This window comes from Pan paniscus, chromosome 1, assembly GCF_029289425.2.
Source record: "Pan paniscus chromosome 1, NHGRI_mPanPan1-v2.0_pri, whole genome shotgun sequence".
Taxonomy (NCBI): domain Eukaryota; kingdom Metazoa; phylum Chordata; class Mammalia; order Primates; family Hominidae; genus Pan; species Pan paniscus.
In genome coordinates, this window is record NC_073249.2 from 110,591,629 (window position 1) to 110,607,046 (window position 15,418).

Sequence of the window (15,418 nt, forward strand, 5' to 3'; positions counted from 1 at the left end):
ACTGATCAAGTCCTCATTCCTAGGTGCTAGTCAGATTGGGAGACAACCATGTGGAAATAAGCAGACATGGATTTGGATTTAGTTTCTGCCCTTTAGAAATGGGTAATTTGGGCCGGACGCAGTGGCTCACACCTGTAATCCCAGCACTTTGGGAGGCCGAGGCAGGCGGATCACAAGGTCAGGAGATCGAGACCATCCTGGCTAACACGGTGAAACCCTGTCTCTACTAAAAATACAAAAAATTAGGTGGGTGTGGTGGCGGGCGCCTGTAGTCCCAGCTACTCGGGAGGCTGAGGCAGGAGAATGGCGTGAACCCGGGAGGTGGAGCTTGCAGTGAGCCGAGATAGTACCACTGCACTCCAGCCTGGGTGACAGAGCAAGACTCCATCTCAAAAAAAAAAAAAAAAAAAAAAAAAATGAGTAATTTGGAGCAAGTCACATAACTGCTCATAGTGTGTTTCTTTATATTATGGGATGACGACACTTGCTTTTTGACAGCAGCTTTCGTACCAGATGGACTGGTACCAGCCTCTGGCACTTACTAGCTATGTGACCTTAACCCTGTTAGCCTTGGTGTTCTCGTGGAAAATGACGTTACTGACCCATTTCACAGAGATGAAGTATGCAAAACTCTTAGCAGAGAAACTAGCCTGCAGCGAATAACTAATCGATAATAGAGCTGGTAGCAGACATAGCAGTAGTGATTGTACCAGTAGTGAGAATAAAATGGAACAAGGTCTATGGAGTGTTTTGAAAAGTGCTTTGCAAGTATTTGTCATTATTATTCCCATAAAACAAAGCCATATGTACATGAGTTTTATTACAAAATGTATGGATCACAATGGATATTTCTTGCTTCAACAAAAAAATGTAGGCTGGAGAGATTTTAGGAACAATGCCAGGAAACAGTATTCACATCTCAAAACTTTCCTTCCTTTTTCACTCTTTCAACAAATGTCCATCTCTGATTTGCCGTTGGGAAAGTAGTTTTTTAATTGCTGAAGACTACCCATGTGACTAAAATGCAATTGTCGGCTTACTGGCTGTGGTAGGCAATTAATGTACATTATCTCATTTAATCCTGACAACATCTTTGAAACATTGGTGATATAAATTTTATTTTACAGATGAAAAACTAGGTTCATGGGGATGAATTTACCAATGGGCACAAAGCAGACCTGGTACTCAAGTCTTTTAGCTTATGCTGTCTGTACCACCTTGTGCAGAAGCTCATCGTAAAGCAGGCTTTGCCTCTGTGTGTGTTACATGCTGACACCATGACTATGGCATATACAGACCTCTAAATAGGAATTTTAGAGTGATTGCTTTCTATGCCATTATGATTTTTTTTTAAAATTCACTGCCTTCCTTAGTGCTGTAGGTAGATCCCATTTCTTATTGTCAATGTATTGCAGAGGAGGAAACCAAAAGCAGATGGAAAAGAGTTGGTTGCTTAAGCCAATAACTATAGAGGATCATCCACTTAAAGGATTGGCTAAACTTTAAAGGCTTTTAGGTTTGCATTTGCTATTTTGTTTATTCTGATTTGCCTATGGTCATGATATTTTCCTTTTGAAGTTGTGTAACCAATGAAAGTAATGCATCCAGTACTGCATGGTGGTATTATTCCATACTTCTACACTATGGTAGCCCTGCCAAGGTTAACCCAGCACATCAGTAGGGGGTTTAATAGTATTTAATCAGGTAGGAAATACAGAACATGGAATGTGGGATCCATTTCCTAAGCAATGGATCACATTTTTGCAGCTTGGTTATGAAGTCTTTTCTAAATTGTGCAGGCATGAATCATGGAGGTTGTAGGTATGTTCATTGGAGCTGTGCTCATTTTGTGTTTTCCCAGACAGGGAAGCTGCAGCTTTATGACTTGGCTTCAGGGAATCTGCTGGAGACAATAGACGCACATGATGGAGCTTTATGGTCCATGTCCCTCTCTCCAGATCAGGTAACTAAACCAGATTTTAAAGCCTTGGACTTCAGCCCTGTGGCTACCCTGATTTCTCTCAGGGTTTCTTTAAAGAAAGCCTGAGGTTTTTTTTTTTTTTTGGTCTAATCTTTAGTGTTTGTATATGATGCCTTCTTATAAATGACCACCTGTCATTATGAAATGAAATCTTGTTTGGCTACTTTTGCTTATCAGCAGCGTGACATCAAATTGCTTACCGTCATGATTTTTTTGCCAATGTTTTGTAATACTTCTTAAGGGGGAATATTCTCTTGGGCAACATGATGCAGAGAACTGAATAGACTTTGCTGCTCCCCTTTTTTCCTCAAACAAACATCTATGACTGTATAAGCTAAGTAGTTTTAGCAAGTATGTCAGCCCTTACAAGTCAATAAATATGTGCTCACCTTCAGAGCAGTTCCTGGCAAAAGTATGCTTATTCTAATAATGGTGCTGTTGCTTAGAAAATCTTGAGATTTTTTTTTTTTGACAACACCTTAAGAAATTTTGGCCCATTTATTTAAATATTCTCAATGATAGACAATTTTCATCCGTTGAAAGTAGAACTTAGTTTTGGAAAAAATCTCTGAAGTTTAGAGTGTTTAATACCACTTGGGGTCCAAATGAAACAGCTGTGAGTCTAAAATAGTAATAAATCTTGCATTTGTAGAGTGTTCTATCTTTTCCATAAACTGTGTGGTCTTTTTTTCAACAAAACTAGGGATTTACGGAAAGGTTGTTTCCTGTGTTATAAATCTATGAGGGACAGACACTTGAGATCCAGTGTTCTATGTACTTTACACTAACACTGCCATGTAATGAGACTAATTTTCTTGATAACGGAAAACAGCTTCAAAACTATTTTAAGTAGGGACATTGCAGGACTAAATTTATATCCTTCTGAGGTGAATACTTTAAACAAACCTAGATTATCCATTCTGTGTATATTTTTCAAACTGGTTTACTGAGAGTGTTTGTTTCTTCTTGATGCTAGATAATAGTATAACTAGAACTTTTCATTAGTTATTATTTCTGCCTATGTTAGTCGATGGTAGGAATTTTTACATAAGGTTTGTGGCAGCAGACCCAAAAGAGCAGTGAAAGGGGCTAGGGAGAACCACATTTTTCTTAATTTTTATCCCATGACATTAAATAAAAATACTTTCTTAGACTTTTAAAATGTATCTTCATAGCAAAGTTTTTATGCTAAAATTGTTTTTAATTGAAATTTCATTTGATTTTCAGCGTGGCTTTGTGACAGGTGGTGCAGATAAATCTGTCAAATTCTGGGATTTTGAGTTAGTGAAAGATGAAAATAGTACCCAAAAGAGGTGAGTAGACATTTTTTGTGTCCATTTTTTGGAGTGAAAATGGGGAGCTATGGAATGGCCTTTTGACATCTTATATCATTTGTTGTGCTCTAAAGAGTTAGGATTTGTCTGAATTTGTATACTCATTTATTTTTTTCTTGATGTTTTTTGTGGTGCTAGACTTTCTGTGAAGCAAACCCGAACTTTGCAACTAGATGAAGATGTTCTGTGTGTCAGTTACTCTCCCAATCAAAAGCTATTGGCTGTGTCTTTGCTGGACTGTACTGTGAAAATTTTCTATGTTGATACTTTAAAGGTACAGTGGTTATGCCTGCGGATATTTTCCCTTTCTGACTGACTGACCTTAAGAATTTGGATTGAGGCTATAAAGAAGTGGCCTTGACTGTGCCCAGAGATAGTACATTTCTAAAAATGTGTGTGTGAATCAAAGCAATGTAAGTATACTAGGGAAGCTAGCATTTTAAAATAATTCTATGGTTCATGAATTTTGTTTAAAGCAAGTTATATTTCATATGTTCAAAAAATCTTGTGGACAGAAAATTCTGTCATACTAAATAGTTATAAGAGCATTGCTAGGTGTCCTGGGCAGTGATTTCACACTTGGCTATATATTAGGATCATCTAGGTTGCCTTTAAAAATATAGATTACTGAGCCCTATACCCAGAGAGTTGATAGGACCAGGTTGGGCCTGGGAAATTTTTTTGTGAAACAAATGCCCTGGAATCTTTTCAGTGAGGAGATACAGAGATCTGACTGAGGCAGTAAGCTTCTGGGGACCTCCTTGCCTCCACTATACTGCAGTATTCTTGGCAAGCACATGGAGGGTCTGTGTAGTGGACACAGGTACTCCTGCCAAGCTGTCTTTTGTGGGTTGTCTTTGAAAATACAGATTTAAAGCAATTTAAAAATGTGTTTAAAGTTATATTTTAGACCTACATGTAATAAATTATACCCATATTTTATAGACAGACATTAATTATGTTTTTTTGATGTTTAGTTTTTTCTGTCACTGTATGGACACAAACTGCCTGTTATATGCATGGACATCTCTCATGTAAGTAGTTTAAATAGTGTCTCAGTAATATGTTGTCTTTTCTACAGCAGACACTTAATTCTGGCTTGATGTCTTCATTTTAGATTATTTGTTTTTATCATCATTCTGTTATATATCTTTCTCCAAAAACAGTCTCAAATTAATATATATTGTATCTTATATATATTACTTTAATGTTTTCAGAATAATTTTGCAAATATTATCTCAATCAATCCTTATAAATATTATCTCTTTCCCTCTTGTAGCTCTCCCAAATAGTACTTTATTGTTAAAATACTATAATTGATAGAGTACACTAAAATATGAAAGACTTTAAAAAGGCATTCCTTTTTATTCTGAAGGATAATGCTGCTGAGGAGCTTGGATAGTTACGGTATTTTACACTATGTAGACTTTTGGTCTCTTGACCAAAATCATTTATTTCCCAATACCTAGTTTTGATTAGGAGTGGCAATGTATATTAAAAACAATGTCTATTCTGCAGAGTGAGACTCCGTCTCAAAAAAAAAAAAAAAAAAGTCTATTCTGTGTGAAAGGAGTTGACCTCATAGCTGTCTGTGATCAGTGCACTAACAAAGTGAAGTTACAATGTTAAATGTATTTCTTTTTTTTTTTTTTTTTATGTTGACAACCATTTGGACCAGGCATTGAAATAGGAGAGATAAGAGAAATACTGATAGGGAATGTGGGCTACATAAACATTCTAGTAGAGTCTTTCTCAGCTTCTCTTCTGTTTCTCTCTCCCACTTTCTTTCCAAATCCCATGCCAGAGATTAGAAAATCTTTTTCCTAACGAAGTAAATAGATAACCCTACGTCAAGGCACAGCACTGCCCTGTGACAGTACGAAAGTATTTAAGCCACAGAGTTCATGCTTTTACTTAACAAGCTTTTTAAGTTCCTCTGTAGGTAAGAGCAAAGAATTCAGTGTTTTTAGTAGAGACGAAAATCAGTTTTTTGGCTTCATTTTAATGTGTTTGAAAGAAATGGGTTAAATATTCTGGTTAGCTTTTTATTCATATACGGAATTCAAGAATCAAGGTAGTGTTTTACTTTTATTTCTCATAGGATGGAGCACTCATAGCAACTGGCTCCGCTGATAGGAATGTGAAAATCTGGGGTTTGGACTTTGGGGACTGCCACAAGTCTCTCTTTGCACATGATGACAGGTATGTATAGTCTTTTCAAATGTCTCCGTTTGAGTCACCTGTAAGTATCACTTTCCTTGAGCATCTGTGTCTATTTTTCAGTGTTCTCAGGCAGTGATACAAGTTCTAAAATATAGTCAGACACCCTAGAACTAGCTAGTCAAAAGCTATTTATGTGTGTAAAACTCTTTTTACTAACCTGGAATTTGATGACATTTTAATATTTCTGTCACTTTTCAGTGTGATGGACCTACAGTTTGTACCCAAGTCTCACCTCTTCTTCACTGCCGGAAAAGATCATAAGATTAAACAGTGGGATGCAGACAAATTTGAACACATACAGACTCTGGAGGTAACCACATGCCTTCTGTGCTTGCTTGGTACTTAAGAAATACTTTTAAGAATATTTACATTACCCACTAAGTAGTGGTCAATGAATGAGGTATTCTTTTTTTTTTTTTTCTCCTCCAGGGGCATCACCAGGAAATATGGTGTTTGGCTGTAAGCCCCAGTGGAGACTATGTTGTATCATCGTCCCATGACAAATCTCTGAGACTTTGGGAGAGAACAAGGGAGCCTCTTATTCTTGAGGAAGAAAGGGAGATGGTAAGAACTTTAGGCTTGGTTACAAATATGCCAGTAGGTATCTGACAGGCTGTCCTAGTTGAAGTTTTCTGTCTAGTGCAGTTACACCTGATGCATTGCCAAGTCCAAGAACCTTCAGGAGATCGGTTCAAGACCATTGTCACCCATTTCAGAAGCTAGGCAGAGATAAAGATGCCATTAGGGTATTATGTTGTCAAAGGAGCAGCTTCTCGCTTCCTCATTTCTCTTCATATAGAGACCATGTTTTTTTCTCTCAAATTAATGTATATCTATCTCATGGCAGGAAAGAGAAGCAGAATATGAGGAGAGTGTGGCCAAAGAAGACCAACCAGCAGTAAGTAAATTTTGGGGACCTTGAGATTATGCCCCATATATAGTTATCTTATTGAAATTGACTATAATGTCCAGAATTTCTAATAGAATTAAAATTGAGGCTAAAAGTTGCAGGTATCACCAGCTGATAAAGAATCTGTGTAATTCTTTCTCTTCAACTGTATATCCTAATTTTGTGGTTCAAGTGATTGACCAAATTTGCTATTGAATAATTATTCTGTCAATTGAGACTTTAGGGAATTATTTTATTCACTGTAGCGCAAAAATAAAAATTAGAAAATTTGGATATTCTCTTTTTAAACATTTGCAGGATATTCTTACAATAATACATATGCTAAGTTCTGTTACTGGTAGCTGATAACACTGTTAGTATTTTCATAAAATAATAATAGCTGTTCTCATATGGATGTAAGATTAATTTATCAGCTCTTTTACTCAACAGTCAACAGTGTTATTCAAGGATTTCTTTGTTTCTGGCAGGTTCCAGGAGAGACTCAAGGTGACAGTTACTTTACTGGAAAGAAAACTATTGAAACAGTGAAAGCAGTAAGTTGATATAGAATGTGGTATCTCGTTTTTTAATAAGATCTCAACTTTTTAGTAAAAGTTTTATTCTGTATCAACCAGAAAGCCATTTTTTTGGCAAAAAGTTGATGAGATTTAAAGATGGGGATTATAACCTGTTTTCTTCTCTTGTAACCAAAGATGGGAGTAGTCCTGAATCTCTTTGATCAATATGTGCTCCTTTCAGGTGTTCCTGGGACCTGCCCTATTCAGAGTGTCTAGATATCATCCCACCTGAGTCCATGACACTCAGTCTCCTCCCTGTACATTAAAAAATAAGAAAACCAAAAATGTCTTTAAATGCTTTTTGGCACTCTATTGGCACGTCTTTATTAAACGGATTGAAGCTATTTCATTTGGCAAATTTCTGGTCAGTTCTTCCAGTTTCAGTGTCCTGGGATGATGGAGTATGTTGTGATGACTTCTTTCCTTTCTCATCCTCTGTAGGCTGAGAGGATTATGGAGGCTATTGAGTTGTACCGAGAAGAAACTGCAAAAATGAAGGAACACAAAGCCATTTGTAAAGCTGCAGGGAAAGAGGTAATAAGAGAGTACAGTAAATTACAGTATCAATAAAGGGAATTCCCAAGGAGAAAAACCATTGTTTTGGGATTTATTAACTAAGATCAGGATATGCAATAAATGGAATAGAATCTTTCCAACTCACTATATTAGAAGAAATTGAGGAACTGTGGGAAGAAGGGAACTTGGTCTTAATGAAAGCGAAGGAAAGGAAATTACAGATTGAGGTGATTATTGTCTTGAGTAGAAACCCACGTTCTACGTTGGTTTGGGAGGCAGGGTAACCATTTCAGATTTCTAGATAAAATACATTGTCCAAGCTCATTCATGAGTACTATAGAAACTAACAGGTTTGCTAATTCTTTTACACTCTGTCAGTTTTTTAGGGTCTCTTTTTTCCCTTTTCAAAATATGAAATACAGTTACCACTCTGTCTATAACAAGTGCTACCTAAGTCTCAGTTTTTTTAATGACTTGATTTAATAATTTCTTCATAGGTTCCACTTCCCAGCAACCCCATCCTAATGGCTTATGGCAGTATCTCAGTGAGTAAAATGTCTAACGGTTTTCCTTTGTTTATTAAAAGGTTACTTACAAGGACAAGAAAGGAAATAGAGGCATTATGATTTGGGGATGGATTATTGGGAATACTTTGTCTTCAAAAGTCTCTTTTGAATCTTGGCATTCTCTAGGATATTTTGTATTTCAAAAGGACCACTTTAGTGTGACTTCCCAAGCCAGCCTTTTTGGTTGGACTGGACTGGCATTCTTCTGTTTTCTAGTGCCTGTTTATGTTCAGTGTCCAAAGCCCTCTGAAGATTCTGTTAATCTAAATTAACTTTTGAATCAGCCTTCAGAAGGAAAGTTGACAGAAATCAGTCTGATGAGATAAAGAAGAGAGAGGGGAAGAGTGATGGGAGAATGTATGTTTATCTAGTAATCTCTAATTAGTATTTTATTGCATGTCTCATCACAGTAATTTTGTGAGTCAGGGTATCTTCACCTTATAGATAAGGAATCTGGCTTGACTTGTAGCATAGTTGGTAAGGGGCAGAGTTCAGTTGTCAACCCAGATCTGACTGACTCTAAACTCATGCAGATCTTGCCATTTTAGAATACTTTTTCTGAAGTAAGAAGGAGGGGTTCCTGTTTTATAGGAGATAGAAATTAGAGAACTTTAGTAGAAACCAACCAAGAGTATCACTAATGGTATTAATCCTTCCTTTATAGCCTTCAGCTTATGTATTAGAGATTTTTAAAGGGATCAAGTCGAGGTGAGTGAGTCCTTGCGCACAATTTTTGTAATCTGTCAGCAAACATTTATGAAGTGCTTATCTGAGTGGGAAATAAATAGAAATTATAATTGATGGTTATCTTATAGGTTTAACTATATCAAAGTTTTGATGGAAAATAATTTATAATGCTCTTTTTGAAGTGCTAGAACTAGGAAGTTCCTTCTAAAGTATGAAGAGAGATGCTTTTAAGGACAAATAAAGGGGAGTGATTTATGTTGTAGGCGATGAAATAATATATAATTCAATTAGAAGCACCAATTGTTAATTTGTTTTATATTTTGGCTTCTTTTCTATGTACATACACAATTGGAATATTATATAAAGTTTTATATTCTGTTCTTTTTCACATATTTCCTGAACATTTGTTTGTTGTTCATATTCTTCAAAAAAAAAAATCATTGGATTCAGAATTATTCCATTGTATGAATAATTATTCGATATTGCATTTGTTTCTCCTTTTTGGCTATTATCAGTGGCTTCACTGAATATGTTTACACATATATCTTTGTCATCATTATTGATTATTTTTCTTAAGAGTCCTAGCAGCCTAATAACTGACCAGTAGGCATAAGCTTTTAAAGTTTTATATTGCCAAATTACTTTCCAGGGTGATTATACTGATTTTTAGCAGGCTTTAAAAAATTTGTTGCCAGTGTGTGAGCCAAAAGGTAATATTTTATTATTTTCATTTCTTTTGACTATTAATGAAGTTAGAATTTCAGCATATTTGTTGACCATTTGTATTTTGTCCTGTGAATTTTTAGTTACCTCTTTTTGCTCTTAAGTATTATTTTACTGGTTTTTAAAGAATTCTTGCTGGGCACAGTGGCTCATGTCTGTAATCCCAACATTTTGGGACACTTGAGACCAAAAGTTTGAGACCAGCCTGGGCACCATACTTTATTTTCTTTGTCATACATTTTTGCAATAATTGTTATATTATTTGTGATTTTCCTTTTGATTTTATTTATGAGTTTGAACTACTGAAGGCTATCATTTTCATAATGAACCACAATATCTACATATATATTCCTTACAAGAAACAACACTTGTCTTAGGATAAAGATGAAACTTCACTACAGGAATGTAAAAGAAAATTGATTAATGTGGAGGTTACAATACATTTCAAGATAGGAAGATTCTGTGTTTTAAAGATTTAACTTTTCCTAATTAATAGGTTTGTAATCCCATTTGGTATCCTCTTAAGATTTTAAATTGGAATTGATGAAATAATAATACTTGAGCTAGTTCTAGAGGGAACTATTTTCCCAGATTAAAAGGCTACAAAATTAGCAAAATTAAAATAGTGTAGCATTGGTGTCAGGATCAATCATCATGTCAGGATCAGTCATCATAATAGACTCTAATGGACTCAATATATGGTAAAAGAATATCATATGAAGATGGAATATTCAACAAAAGGCTTTGGAGATATTGTTTATCTGGAAGGAAAAAAAGTTAGATTTTCCCATCATGCCATTGACCAAAATGCATTCCAAATAGATTAAGATATTAAATACAAAAAACAAAGAGAGTCATCTAGCTTACAGATGAATATTTAACTCTAGGCAAGATGTATTCAAGTATAAAATCAGTAGAAAAAATAATAAAGGGAAGGATTTAAAAATTGACCATGTTAACAATGTTAACAAATGTGGCATTTTTATATTTATTTTTTCTTTTTCAGTGAGCTGGAAGAATCTCTACTTGTGCTGCCTTTCTCTTATGTCCCAGACATTCTTAAACTCTTTAACGAATTCATTCAGCTGGGCTCTGATGTTGAACTTATATGCCGGTGCCTCTTCTTCCTCCTTAGGTAACATCCTTTTCCAAAGAATACCATGTCTGTTCAGCAGAACTGCTTCAGTAGTACCTTAACTGAAGCTGTCAACACTTTGGGATTAAGAAATAGTATGCCGAACTCGGTGGCTCACACCCATAATCCCAGCCCTTTGGGAGGCTGAGGTGGGTGGATTGCTTGAGCCCAGAAGTTTGCTACCAGCCCAAGCAATCAGTCTTGCCTTTAAAACAAGGATCATGATGACCCACCTCTTTAAGTAAGAAGTCATGGTAATACATTGCTCAGGAATGCTTACTCAGTCATAGGCCTCCATGTTACAATCTTAAGATAGCTCTGGTTCTAGTCAGTTTGCCAAAAGCCAATTATGATTGGCCAGTTTGCCTCATTTGTTGTTTCTTTTAAGCCAACCTTGTCCAGCCTGTGGCCCACAGGCCACATGTGGCCCAGTATGGCTTTGAATGTGGCCCAACACAAATTTGTAAACTTTATTAAAACATTATGATTTTTTTGTGATTTCTTTGTTGTTGTTGTTCATCAGCTATCATTAGTGTATTTTATGTGTGGCCCGAGACGGTTCTTCCAGTGTGGCCCAGGGGAGCCAAAAGGATGGACATTCCTGTTTTAAAGTGTTTAGTGTAAGCTAACAGGTTTTGCTTTGTCCTTATACCAACATTTTAAGAAAGTCAGTTTATTTCTCTTGGTCTCTACAGGTGCAAATGGAAATGTAGGGGCATATATAGAGGTAAACTAAGGAACATAAAGCAAATATGTTCATTAGGCTATATTCTTAATTATGAAGATTCTGTTAATAGGTAGTTGAGAAGAATATATGTACAAAGGCTTGATATTCTTCTCATCTCTCACCCTCATTCTCAAGCGGTTACAGCAGAGAACAGGGATGGAGACAAATTGAACATTCCTTCAAATACTGTTATGAAGACAAAAACTGTCAGCCAATGCCAAATAGTTAAACAGGTATATGTAGTGAACTGACCAAATAGGTATTTGGTGAATTGGCCTGGTTTTATGATTCTTAACCCTCCATTTCTTATACTCTATCCAGGATAGTAGCAAGAGAAGAAGAATAATATGTTCTGTTGCCATATTCATAATTTGGGGCAACTTGTAAAGACATCAGTTCATATTTAACCATGTTACTAACAATTTCTTTTACTGCTATGGCATACGTGCTATTGAATTAGGGTTGCTGGTTCTACGAGTAACACTGTGAATACTTACAGCGTATCAGAGGCTTATGGATGGGTACTACCTGACAGGTATGGTAGGGTCATCAAGGATATCTTGGTACTCTGGTCAGAGTTTGAATCTCATGAATGTCTCTTTTTTGCTGTGGCTTTATTAGAAGTATTAATGCATCTTTGTTAAGTTAGCATTTCTTAGAAGGCTCATTCTGTCTTTGAGTTTTCCTTAAAGTACCACTGTCAAAATCTGTAGCCACTGGCAGGTTGCTGGGCTGGAAGAAGAGCCTTTGCAAATGAGTTGAATGTGTCATAAGGTTTAGGACAGTATTTTTTAAGTTGTCATCAAATTGAACTGAATAGTAGAGAAAGAAACGTCTTTGGCTTTTTTTTTTTTTTTGCTCAAAACATTTCTATAATGTATATTTTGTTGTTGCTTTGATATTGTGTCTGTTTACTGTTTCTAGAAGGGTTAGGTAGGGCTAGAACCTCTCTGCAACATGGCTGTGTTTTGTTTTTCTATCAGGATTCACTTTGGACAGATCACTAGCAATCAAATGCTTGTGCCAGTGATAGAAAAATTAAGGGAAACAACTATTTCAAAAGTCAGCCAAGTCCGGGTAAGTGTATTTGTATAGAGATAAAATAATGAGGCAAATTCCTAGTGTGATTTAGAAATAGTATAGTATGCTGTGCTTTTTCTTTAGCAATACCCACCACCGATAAATCCATATTTGAGATAGTTTTTGTTAGAATTAGTAGGAATAGAAAAAACAAACAAGAAAAGTTCTCAATGAGGGAAAGATAAGTAACAACACCTGAAGCTTTGGTTGCCCTAACTCTCATACGCTGCTATAATGAATTGAAGTGGGAGAAAATTTTTTAATATTTCTTGTATTGCACTCCAGGATGTTATCGGCTTCAATATGGCTGGTCTTGATTATCTCAAGAGGGAATGCGAGGCAAAAAGTGAAGTTATGTTTTTTGCTGATGCTACTAGCCACTTGGAAGAGAAGAAGAGGAAGAGGAAAAAGAGGGAGAAGTTGATTCTAACGTTGACTTAGAACTGAAATGTGGTATCTTTTTTTTTTTCAACTTTTTCCTTTAAAGGACTCCTAAACTAAGCACAGAAGAGTTGGCGTCATCTTAAAAATACCAAATAACAGAAGATCGCATTGCAGATGATATCAGGATGTGGTTTCCAGCTTTGCCTGAGGGAATTCCAACATGAGATTATGGGCTGGCTCCATTTCTTGGACTTAAAATGCATTATTAGTTTAAAAATCTTTCTGTGCTCTCAAAGCTTGAGCCTTGCAGCTCAAGCTTGTTGTTCCCTTTATATTCTAGCAGGGAATAAATAATTGTTTTAATTAGGTATTTGTTTGATTGGAGTTGAAATTAACATTTCAAAAGTTTTTCGTATTTTTTTATGGCAGATGATTTGTCATTTATTTATATTAGGTTTTACTGCCTATTGAGACAACCAGGTGCATAATTGATTGCCCTTTGGCCATAAAAATGCAGTATCATGGATCTTAGAGCTAAAAAGGACTGTAAAAATTACCCAGAACAGCCTCCTCAGACTTAACCTTCTGCAAGTTATGTCTGTATATAAGAAGATTCTAATTGCCAACTGTTTATACTTTTCTGAATAAAATAGTTGTTTCTAATTAAAGAGTAGCCAAGCTAAGATGCCTGGCTGGGCTTCTGAGGAATTAATACACTCGTGTGTGTGTGTGTGTGTGTGTGTGTGTGTGTGTGTGTGTGTACGTACACGTACATATATATAGTTGACACTTGAACAATGCAGGTGGTAGGGGCACTGACCCCCCCACCCCTATGCCCCGCACAGTGAAAAATCTGCATATAACTTTTGATTCCCCAAAGTCTTAAGTACTAGTAGCCTGTTATTGACTGGGAGCCTGACTGATGTATTATATATATTGTATACTGTATTCTTAAAAGTAAGCTAGAGAAAAGAAAATGTTACTTAGAAAATCATAAGGAAGAGAAAATATATTTACTGTGTTTATCAATACTATAAGTGTATGTCATCTGTTTATAAAATGAATTGTCTGTCTGGAGTGGCAGGCAACCACAGCCGCAGACCTCAATCTGTGGTACTTATCAAGCATCAGCTTTTTCTTGTAATGTCATACTTTTCTGTGCTTTTTGGGAGCACTGTGATATGCAGTTTACTGGGGCGATGAGTTGTTCATGCACAGGTGATTAGTGTCACAGCATTTTAAGTGCATACTCACAACACTTGAGCTCACTGCAATAGCAACAGGAGGTGGCTGTGAAATTATTTCAGTAACATACTGTGTATTACAGTTCATTTTATGCAGCTATGATTTAATACTGCATCTTTACATTATTGTACATTTCTCTCAAAACTGTGAATTGCACCATGTATGATCTGTATTTGTGTGTGTTAATGTTGATAATAGATTTGCGTGTATTTTATGGCAGTAAATGATAAAATAGTCTAGTATCTACATATATTTTGTGCATTCATGATATAACTACTTTTTTCCTAATTTTTTTCATCTGAAACTTTTCTCATTGTTTCAAATCTCCAAAAATTTTTCCAATATATTTATTGAAAATATCTGGGCTGGGTGCAGTGGCTCACGCCTGTAATCCCACCACTGTGGGAGGCCGAGGCAGGCAGATCACAAGGTCAGGAGTTCCAGACCAGCCTGGCCAACGTGGTGAAACCTCATCTCTACTAAAAATACAAAAAACTAGCTGGGTGTGGTGGCAGGCGCTTGTAATCCCAGCTACTCAGGAGGCTGAGGCAGGAGAATCGCTTGAACCCGGCAGGCGGAGATTGCAGTTAGCCAAGACAGTGCCACCAGCACTCCAGCCTGGGCAACACAGTGAGACTCCATCTCCAAAATAATAATAGTAAAAAAAAATCTGTATAAAAGTGGAGCCAAGTGGTTAAAACCCATGTTGTTCAACGGATTGTCTACTGTATATCTTCATGGTAAGGATTTGGGGAATGTTCTAGGAAAAGATATTGACAGATACCTCTGGGTCTGGGCTTTTCTTTGGGGGAAGTTTATAAATGACTAAATCGTACTTCTTGTTACAGGCCTGTTTAGATGTTCTGTATCTTCTTGAGACAGTTTTGCTTTTTATCTTTTTTGTTGTTGTTAATCCCAAAGATTTAAAACTACGGTTTTTGTCTGAATTTGGTCATTTCAACCAAGTTACTGTGTTGTGGGGCCACCATTTTCTTCCTAGGCTCAGAGATGCAGTTCTTGTGGCTTGCCGATTTGTGTCCCAAAGCACAAGTCTTAATGTTCTTGAGCATAACACAATCACTGAAGTGAGTAAGGGATGCAGTGGTGTTATTTGTTGGGCAGAATAAATAAGTGAATTTTGGTATAGAGTTTCTGAAGGCATAACTATGAAGGCAAGAGAATAGGCAGGCAGGATAATGCATTCTAGGTGCTTTCCAAGGAGTCAGTGTTGTTTAGGCAGCTATTCCTGCCACCAGGGAGAGGAGTTAATTCTTGAAAAAAAATTTAATTTTTTATGAGAACAGAAGTTGATTCAATATCCTTCTTAGAGTTGCTCATCAGAACGTAAAA

At 36.3% G+C, this 15,418-nt stretch overlaps 2 protein-coding genes across 7 annotated transcripts in view; one reads left to right on the top strand and one right to left on the bottom strand.

Annotated features, from left to right (window-relative positions):
- The window catches only part of WDR3 (WD repeat domain 3), a 30,747-nt gene extending 16,893 nt beyond the window's left edge, over positions 1 to 13,854 (top strand). For all 5 annotated transcript variants that reach the window (XM_003806291.5, XM_008952029.6, XM_008952031.5 and 2 more), the window contains exons 13-27: positions 1,862 to 1,963; positions 3,209 to 3,294; positions 3,454 to 3,589; positions 4,293 to 4,349; positions 5,417 to 5,517; positions 5,737 to 5,848; positions 5,968 to 6,102; positions 6,386 to 6,436; positions 6,916 to 6,981; positions 7,447 to 7,539; positions 8,019 to 8,066; positions 8,752 to 8,795; positions 10,504 to 10,632; positions 12,343 to 12,436; positions 12,725 to 13,854. In XM_003806291.5, coding sequence (XP_003806339.1) covers positions 1,862 to 1,963; positions 3,209 to 3,294; positions 3,454 to 3,589; positions 4,293 to 4,349; positions 5,417 to 5,517; positions 5,737 to 5,848; positions 5,968 to 6,102; positions 6,386 to 6,436; positions 6,916 to 6,981; positions 7,447 to 7,539; positions 8,019 to 8,066; positions 8,752 to 8,795; positions 10,504 to 10,632; positions 12,343 to 12,436; positions 12,725 to 12,880 — 1,410 coding nt within the window. In that variant the 3' untranslated portion in view covers positions 12,881 to 13,854. The remainder of the gene's footprint in view (positions 1 to 1,861; positions 1,964 to 3,208; positions 3,295 to 3,453; positions 3,590 to 4,292; positions 4,350 to 5,416; positions 5,518 to 5,736; positions 5,849 to 5,967; positions 6,103 to 6,385; positions 6,437 to 6,915; positions 6,982 to 7,446; positions 7,540 to 8,018; positions 8,067 to 8,751; positions 8,796 to 10,503; positions 10,633 to 12,342; positions 12,437 to 12,724) is intronic.
- Positions 6,988 to 15,418, bottom strand: part of SPAG17 (sperm associated antigen 17) — a 231,618-nt gene continuing 223,187 nt past the window's right edge. For both annotated transcript variants that reach the window (XM_057302678.2, XM_034929773.3), the window contains exon 49: positions 6,988 to 7,489. The gene's annotated coding sequence lies outside the window, so the exon portion shown is untranslated. The remainder of the gene's footprint in view (positions 7,490 to 15,418) is intronic.